This window comes from Ursus maritimus, unplaced genomic scaffold (assembly GCF_017311325.1).
Source record: "Ursus maritimus isolate PB19 unplaced genomic scaffold, ASM1731132v1 scaffold_4, whole genome shotgun sequence".
NCBI lineage: Eukaryota > Metazoa > Chordata > Mammalia > Carnivora > Ursidae > Ursus > Ursus maritimus.
In genome coordinates, this window is record NW_024426552.1 from 2,079,090 (window position 1) to 2,087,872 (window position 8,783).

The window sequence follows — 8,783 nt, forward strand, 5'->3', positions numbered from 1 at the left end:
GCCCCCCCAGCAGCTGACGATGCCTCCACAGTCCGGGGAGCGGCGTGGTGTCTGAGCCCGTAGCCGCTGGTGCTGATGTGGCTGGGACAAGAGAGGAGGTTCCCTCCGCCCCCACTCCGGGTGATGGGGACCCAGTCTCTGTAACATGTCCGTCACTGTGCAAGCAGAGGGGTGACTTGCGCGCCGTGTGCAAGCATCCAGACGGGGCGACAGTGCCCGGGAGACGGCGCGCCCCTTGAAGGGGAGGCTGCACTCAGGCCAGTGGGTTTCAAACTGCCCGGGGCCCAGAGCAGCCGCTGGGTGCCTGGCGGGGGTTCTGTCTGGGGCGTCTCTGGTTCTCTGCAGTCTGTGGTGCACGAGCAGAGGCAAGGCGTCACCGCGTGGGGGCGTCCGGGAGGAGTGGCCGCAGAGCCACCGCGCGCCCTCTGCTGCACATGTGGTCAGTTGTCGGACTCTCAATAAAGCATTCTGTTAGAGCGAGCTGGGGGTGCTTCTGTCAAATTGAGAATGCCCGCCCTTCCCCACCCACCTGGCGGGGCTCACACCGACTTCCAGCCTGCGCCATCACCAGCTGCACCCCAGTTGGGGACCTTGGGCCCCAAGCACCCCACAGCTCTGCTGAGCCAGAGACCCTCCCGCCTCTGCTCCCACAGGGTGTCCAGGGAGCTCTGAGTTTGGGGGAAGATGCACTTCGAGGTGTCCTTTGATCTTGGTGACTGGGGGCGATGTGCAGGAGGACCAGGCTGGGGAAGGAGTCTTCCGGGTGGCCGGTGGTTCTCTCCGGTGCTTGTGCTCCAAGAAGGCGTCCACGGAGGCCTCCGTCCCCCCATAGGGGGCTGAGAAATGCTCGCTGGTCCCCCGTGGGGGTTCTCGACTCAAATCAGTTGGGGAAATTAGAGACGAGACCAGGGGTCTTTGCTGCTGGCATTCTCCAAGAACAGACACACGGGCTCCAGGGGTGCCCTGGGGAGCCCGGGGTCCTGGGGGGCCCCGCCAGAGCCTGGGGGCAGCCCGGGCTTGTGAAATGGGCTGTCAGCACACATTTGGGGAGTTCTGTCCAGCTGAGGGAGCGCTGGCCTGGCTGGGAGTGGACCCCACAGTAGCCGCGCAGAGTCGAGCGGAGCTGGGCATCCACGTCCTGCAAGGGGACTTTGCTGGCCCATGCCACCCGCACCCCTGCATTTCTAGTGCGCGCTCGGCCAGGCCGTGACCAGCGTGGGCACATGGACCCCACACTTGCTGGGTGCTGTGCTCCCACATCACGTAGCCGGATCTTAGACGTTTCCCGGGAGGTTGGCTGTTCAAGTCCTGCAGGGCTGTCAGGTTTCGTGTGAGGAGGAATACTGCTTGTGTGTAAAGGGCTGAGCTGCCCGTCGCGGCGGCACTCTCCGGGGGCTGGTGGCAACGGTTCTCACCCGGGGAGCCCCACCTGTGCCCTCCCCTCCCCAGGGGCTGGCGGGGGGTGCGGGGGTGGGGACAGGGTTGGGAGAAACCTGTGAACACTACCCAGGCCGCTGGTGTAGCGTCCACATCACCCCTCCCTTCAGGATGTCCTCAAGCAGGAAAACCGGGACACTGCGGTTCACTACGCTGCGCGCACGTGCCCAACAGCCGCGGGTCCCCGTGGTGAGCGTCTTTACTGAGCCGGGGGACCGAGCACACTGGGGGGGCCAGGTTGGGGGGCTGGGACGGCGCCCTGATGCCTGCTGCTGCCCACCCCCTCCTGGCATGCAGGCCCTCGGGAGAGCCTCTCCTACGGCTCCTGCCGTGAGCACACCTGTGTGCACGAGCCTCTGGGCGGTTTCCCAGAAACGCTTCCCAGCGCTCCCCAGACCGTCAGCAGCAGAATTGTAGGAAGTGTTCAGGCTGCCAGACACAGGCCTCCTGCTTCGGTGGGTGCTTCTTGGGGTCCCGTTACCCAGTAAGATTTACTCATGGGCTTCATTCCCTGCAAAGCTCCTAGAAGTACTCGTATTCTCCAGGGCCTGAGATCGTCTGTGCATAACGGCACAGGATGCGGGAATGACGGAGGAAGGATGCATTTGTGGTCACCTGGTCCCAGAGCCTCCGGCAGCCAGGGGCTCAGGGAGCTGGGGGGGGAACGGCACCCTCCTCCACACGAGGGACAGGGGCTTCGGGGAGCTGCCCTCCAGGGCTGCCCTGCACCTTGGGGACAGCCGTCCAGGTGCAGAGCTGGCCCTGGGTTCAGGCGCTCCCCTTGCTTCCCAGCAGGCCAGCCTCAGCCCAGGGGGCTGAACAGGGGCTGGGGAGCCATGGGGGTGGGGCTGCTTCACAAGGCAGGGGGAATTACGGCTCTGCTCTCTGGACTGTGTGGATACCTGCCCAGCGCCCACGCTGCAGCAGACCCCACCGGCCCTTCCCAGCACCCTGCGCCCGCCTCAGGCAGCCAGAGAGCAATGCCCACTCCCTTGCTCACCACGTTCCTGGGGCTTACAGCACCCCGTTCCCCAGCCACGCTCCCGAGGCCTGTGTTTGGTTTCACCCCCCACCCTGTTCTGAGAACCCCCTCGGCACACACTTTCCTGCAACTGAGGCCGGGACTTGCTGTCTGTGGGATTCTCAGGTGGCCCCAAGGTCCCAGACCCCTGGTGTGCACGCCCCTTATGACCCCCACCCCCAAGTCGGGGGCTCTGTGAATATGATGGATACCCTGCATATATGGCCAAGGTGAAGGAGCTTCAGAGAGGTACTTAAGGTCTCTAACCAGCTCCCTGAGTTAATCAGAGGGGAGATTGGTCTGGGTGGGCCTGGCCTAATCAGGGAGCCCCCTCAGCCCTCCTTTACAGGTACCAACCAATTAGGGCTGAAGAGGGCTTGGGCCTTCTTTCCCTGAGCTCAGAGACCAGAAGCAGCAGACGCCCACTGCTGCCCCCAGAATTCTGCCACCAGGCAGCTCAGAAGGGCCTGAGGTCCAGGGGAGCCCATGACTGGCGGATGCCTCAGTCACGGCCGTTGGTGAGCCAAGGACCCGGCTGTGCGCACACTCCTGAGCTGTGAGGTCACAGATGGGGGTGTTGGAACATGCTGTTTGCGGTGGCTCTCAGGAAACCAGCACAGTCTCCTTGTGGGGACAGAGTCCTTGGGAACTCCAGCCTACCCCGGAGCCCCTGCCACCTGCCAGCAGCCCCGTCCCGGGCATGGCCCGCTGCATGCCCGCCCCCATCTCCGCACAGCAGGGACCTGCCGTGGGCTCCCTTCCATCCACGTTGTGCGCACCGGGCTCACAGGCAGACACATCAAGCCTTTGGCTGTGTGTCCTCCCGAGCAGACTCCACACAGCGTCCGTACTGTCGGACACAGACGCCTCCAGCATTTGTCCAGAGCCTTCCGGGGTCATGCTCAGAGGCCCACGCACACACACGCTGGGAAACGCAGAGGCCGCTTCCAGCTATCTCGGGCCACCACTCAGCTTTCTGGGACTCAGAACTGGTCCCTGGTCTCAAGGTTCAGACACTTGGGACCCTCTCCTTGGGGAACTGTCCCCTCCTCGGCCTGCCCCAGGAGCACCCACACTCATGGCAGGCAGAGTAGACCAGAGGGGCCCTCAGGCTCTGGGGCGCACGCAGTGAGGAGGGTGTGGTCCCCTGGCCTGGGCCCCCACCATGCCTGCTGCTCCCCTGGAGTGACCGAGGCACCCTGGCAAGCTCTTGGAGACGTGAAGACAGCTGGAGGGACAGAGGGCCCCAGCCTGGTCCCTAGGCCCAACCAGGAGACCCCTGCCAGGAGCCCCCGATGTGGCCTGTGAGCGTCCAAGGCCAGGGGCTCCACAAAACCTCATGGGTCCCAGACCCTCCCCCTGAGCGTCCGCAGGTGCTGAGGGCAGGAGCGCAGGCCAGGAGCAGCCTGGGACCGAGTGCCAGGTAACCACGGTGGGAACAGAAGTGGACTGTGCAGCGAGCACAGGACGGACAGGGTCCCTCGGAGAGGGCAGCTGGGTTGAGGTTCAGCTCGTCCTGGGGACCCTGGTGTCACCACCACACTGCCGAGCAAGGCTCTGTGTCACCCCCACAACTGGTGGCGGACTGGCCCTCGGCTCCCAGGGGTGGTGTTTCTGACGGCCTCCCCCATCGCCCTCCCCCCACCAGGGTCTCCCTGCAGTGCTCGCCGAGAGCAGCCACTTGCCCCAGGATCTTTGCTGTTTCTGAGACCCCAGTCCAGGCAGTGTTAGACTCAGAGCCTGGAACCAGGCTCAGAGACCCTCCTGAGACTGGGGGAGGCCAGGCCCGTGTGTGCAGGTCAGGGGCTCCCAGCGACCGCCCAGCCTCCTGGGAGGCTCCACAGGGCCTGTGTCCAGAGACTGGCCGCACTCCACAGTCAGGTGATTTTATTTCTAGAAAAGGTGGCAAGCTCGGGGCTGCACGGTGGCCAGCGCACACAGGAGCGTGCAGGGCACCACCACACGGGTGTCCCCACGCCCCCGGGGCCAGGAGGTGGGTGTCCAGGGGGCTCCGTGTTGGAGGAGAGCCCAGGAGGCAGCGGGGGTGCAGCCAGACCGAGGGGGCCGCAGCCCCCGTGCAGCCCCCGCCCAGCCCCCCGCCCGCCCGCAGGCTCCAGGGAGGGAGGAGAGGGGCCGGGAGAGGCGGGTGCGGCCGCGGCTTCAGAAGCCCTTGTCGATGCTGAGGCTGCGGCGGGTGACGTGCTCCAGCTCCCCGGACACGTAGTCGGCCATGCTGATGCGGTAATGCGCCAGCATCTTCAGCATGAGCCGCAGGTTCAGCCACCACTGCTCCCGGGGCATGCGGTGCCTGCGGCGGGGCGGGGGCAGGGCTCAGGGGCAGCCCCCTGGGGACCCCGCCCTGGAGTGCAGCCTGGCGGTGGCGGTGGCGGTGGCAGCGGGCCCGTCCCTCCCGCGCCTGCCCCCAGGACAGGCTCGGCACAGGCCAGCTGGGTGAGGGAGGCACGGGGATGGCCCTGGGCGTGGGGACGGGGCAGCCTTGTGAGCTCAGGGCAGTCCACCCCTCTCTTCAGGGGCACTCACTCAAAGTCCGTGTCCTTCTTGAGCTCGGTGACGGGGCTGAAGGCCACCGCCTTCTTCTGCAGGCCGATGACGCAGGCCGAATCGGGGGCGTTGGCAAACACACGCCCTGTGGACACAGGCTCTCGTTGGCAGCCCTGAACCCCGGGGCCTGGCAGAGGGCGAGGTCAGGCCCAGGGCCACCACCCCGCCCCGCCACGCACCATTGCGGTAGACCGCCCGCAGCTTCTCCGACATCCAGAGCATGGCCTTCACCCCGAGCTTGGTCCCATAGTTCCGGTCAAAGGGGGTCGGAGCCCCGCCCTGGAAACGCCACGGGTGAGGTGGCAGGTGCGTGCTGCCAGGAGCCCAGCAGTCTGGCCCCACTGCGACCTCAGCTGAGCCCTCCTGGGCAGCATCTGACAGCCCATCCCTTCCCACCCCGTATTTCCAGTCTGTCCCCTCTTCCTCCACCCCAGTCCGGCCTGAGAACCGTCTCCAGAGGCTGGCCTCCGTGGGCTCCCGCATCCGGCAGGCGCGGCCCAGCACCGGTGAGCACGTAATCCCCCAGAGCGGAGCCCTCCGGCTGGGAAACCACACAGCTCGGGCTCCCTGCAGGCCCACCAGGAGGCCAAGAAGGGAGGGGACCGGGCCTGTCCCTTCCTAGTGCTGAGGACTCAGCAGGACGGGAGTCTCGCCCTCCTCACCTGCACTGAGGAGTGATGAACATGGGGCGGCGGTGCCCCACGACCGCGTGCCCCATGAGCCCGTGCACAGGAAGGGGCCCTCATCCTGCCACCTCCTCCCGGACCCCTCAGCCCAGCTAGAGATGGAGGCAGAGGCCAGAACCCACGCTGCCCACCCCGGACCTGCTGCAGGTGGCCCAGGACGTTGGTGCGACAGTCAAACACGCCCTTCCCCTCGGAGGAGTACAGGTTATACAGGAACTCCGTGGTGTAGTGTTCGTGGCACTTCTCGTTTCTGCAAGGAGGGACCAGGCCTGGGTTAAGTGGCAGCCGGCTGGGCTCTCGTCCCGGACACGGAGCCCCCGCCGGGCCAGGCCACAGACCGGTCCTGGAGGAGGGCATGGCGACCCTGGTGAAAGCCCAGCCCCATCCGCCCCTGGCGAGGCCCGTCAGGCCTGGCTCCGCCCAGCTGCCCCACAGCCCGGTCCCGAAGCCCCAGCGTGGCTCAGGCAGAGCCCCTCCCGCTGGCCCAGGCTCGCCTGGCGGCCTCACCGGAGCACGAGGCCCCTCTGGATCTCCGTCTTCATCTTCTCCGTCATGTGCTCCACGTTGGCCTGAGGGCGCGGGGGACATGCAGTGTGAGCCGCAGTCAGCCGGCTGTGTGGGCAGGAAACCCCCAGACTGACCCACCCTGGAGCCCATGTGACCCGGGGGCCGCGGGGAAGCCTGCAGGCTGCAGCTCGTGGCAGGGCCCCATTGACGGGGCAGGAGGCCATGGTGGCCACAACACAGACACGGAGTGGGGGGACCGCGTGGGCCCCAGGCCGGCTCCTGTGTGTGCCCCGCTGGGGGGGTCTGCAGTGGGAGACGGGCTGGGGGCTCAGCTCACTTTTAAGTCTTGGATATTGAAAGGGTCCTCAAAGACGTAGGCGGCGTCGGCGCCCACCGCGATGCCGGTCACCGTGGCCAGGTAGCCGCAGTAGCCCCCCATGGTCTCCACGATGAACACACGGCGCTTAGTCCCCGAGGCTGACTGCTTGATGCGGTCACAGCTCTGGGGGACGGGGGCAGTCAGGGCCTTCCCTGGGCCACAGGGGGCCACTGCAGCCCGGGGACCCAGGACTCTCCCCGGAGCAGACAGTGGAGGGGCAGAGGCCAGGACAGCCCCGTGCCCCGCCGTGCCCAGGGGGTCATGGTCCTCCCTGTGTGCTCCGCACAGAGCCCTCTGACTCAGGGTCTTCCCCCGGGGCCACTGTGTGCCCGCGGACAGCAGGGTTGTCTCCAGCACCTGGTGGGTGCAGGCCAGGGATGGGGCTAAGAGGCTCTGAGGTCAGGCCAGGGAAACACTGGGCCTTCATTTTCTCATCTGTCACCGGGCAAGCGACACTCCGGCTGCCGCAGGGTCGCGGGAACAGGGGACCGGGTGACATGAAGTCCACATTCTGCAGATGCCAACAATGATGTGACACAGGATAGTTCTAACCCAAAAGGTTCAGAGTTTGAAAAGAAATTATAGCATTAAAGACTTGAGAAAAGAGAAATGAGAGCAGCAGGTTACTGGGGTCTGAGCCATAAGGTTAAACCCCAAGTAAGAGACAACCGGCAAGTGGAGGAAACTGCTCCACTGTTTGCCGAAGGATCAATGCCCTACATATGTGAACAGCACTCACAGACAACAAACTCACCGGGAGAAAAACGGGCAAAAACAGGAAAAGGTGATTTTCCATAAAACCCTCAAATTGGCAATAAAGAAAAAAGTTCAACTTCACCAGGAATTCGAGCTGTAAACTACACACAGCATCGTTCTTCCCGTCGAGACAAAGAAAACAGGGCCGTGCTGGTGCCCAGGAGGGTCAGGGGCAGTTTCAGAGGAGCCTCGGGCGGCCCACAGCCAGTGAGATGGGAGGGTGGGGCTGTACGATCATGGGGTCTCCGGGTCAGCAGATTGGGGGGGTCTCCCGAAGTCTCATTTGTCCTACTCGTATTTTCTCCTTTCTCTAGCATCACGCAGAGGCTGCTAGTTCAGCTCCTGAGGCCCCCACTCACAGAGGTGCTGACCCCTTGGGGGCAGTGGGCTCACGTGGGGTCACAGGCGGGGTGGGAGAGCCATGGGGAGGCCCCCAATGAGCCCCACACGGGCACCCACCCTTCCATGTCCCAGCCGGGGGCCTGGGCTCTCCCGTGTCCACGTGTGGCTGTTCGCTGGGCAGAACCGTGGCCTGCCGTCCACATGGGCATTAGCCCCGCTGCGTCGGTTCCGGCCCAGACAGCCCAGGTCCTCACGCCACGGTGACCCCAGAGCCACAGCCCTGCCTGCCACCCACAAGGCCTCACCCCCCGCGGCAGCCCCTCGGGGAGCTCGCCACTGCGCCCCTTGCTCCCGGGGCCGCCCCAGGCCCGCCCATGTCCTACCCAAGTGCGGCAGCGGGGCCTGGCGTCCTACCTCCATGGCGGCGTTGACGGCGGTGTCGGAACCCAGGCTATAGTCGGTGCCCGGGACGTTGTTGCTGATGGTGGCGGGGATGACGCACATGACAATGCACAGCTCCTCGTAGCGCCCGCGCGCCTCCACCAGCTGCAGCACCCCCTCGTAGGCCTGGGGGTGCACGGGCGGGCAGGGGCTCAGGGCTGCCCGCCACACTGGGCTGGGACCCGGAGGAGGCAGGACCAGGAGGAACGGGCTCCCAGGCCAGGCGCCCTCGGCCCTCCTCCCCTGCTGACCCGCCATGTGCCTGGGGTGGGGTGCCGGGACCCACCTGCTCCCGCCCCCGGGCCGTGACCAGGTGGACCCCGCCCAGCTAGCTGTGCCGCCGTCAGCCAGGGAGGCCGGACTCCAAGGACAGGAAGGAGGCCCACCCTGCTGTGACCCCATCCACTGGGGCAGGCGGCAGGGGGCTGCCCCCCGCCCCGGGAAAGGGCAAGAACGAGCAGGTGTCATTTACGGGGGCTGACCGAGCACCAGTGTCACCCCAGGGGTGGGCGGAGATGCTCAGAACGCCGCCGCAAGCTGCACCAGGGACCCCACCTCACAGGAAGGGGACAGGCCAGAGCAGCGAGGGAACACACAAGGCGGCCATGGGACTCGCCGCCCCAGGCTGCCCACCCCCACCAGGAGGCGTGGC

At 66.0% G+C, this 8,783-nt stretch overlaps 1 protein-coding gene across 3 annotated transcripts in view; it reads right to left on the reverse strand.

Annotated features, from left to right (window-relative positions):
- Positions 1–4,330: 4,330 nt before the first annotated feature.
- Positions 4,331–8,783, reverse strand: part of PFKL (phosphofructokinase, liver type) — a 29,303-nt gene continuing 24,850 nt past the window's right edge. For all 3 annotated transcript variants that reach the window (XM_040621826.1, XM_040621828.1, XM_040621827.1), the window contains 6 exons: positions 6,551–6,715; positions 6,214–6,275; positions 5,845–5,956; positions 5,200–5,299; positions 5,000–5,105; positions 4,331–4,766 (listed from right to left, as the gene is read on the reverse strand). In XM_040621826.1, coding sequence (XP_040477760.1) covers positions 4,619–4,766; positions 5,000–5,105; positions 5,200–5,299; positions 5,845–5,956; positions 6,214–6,275; positions 6,551–6,715 — 693 coding nt within the window. In that variant the 3' untranslated portion in view covers positions 4,331–4,618. The remainder of the gene's footprint in view (positions 4,767–4,999; positions 5,106–5,199; positions 5,300–5,844; positions 5,957–6,213; positions 6,276–6,550; positions 6,716–8,783) is intronic.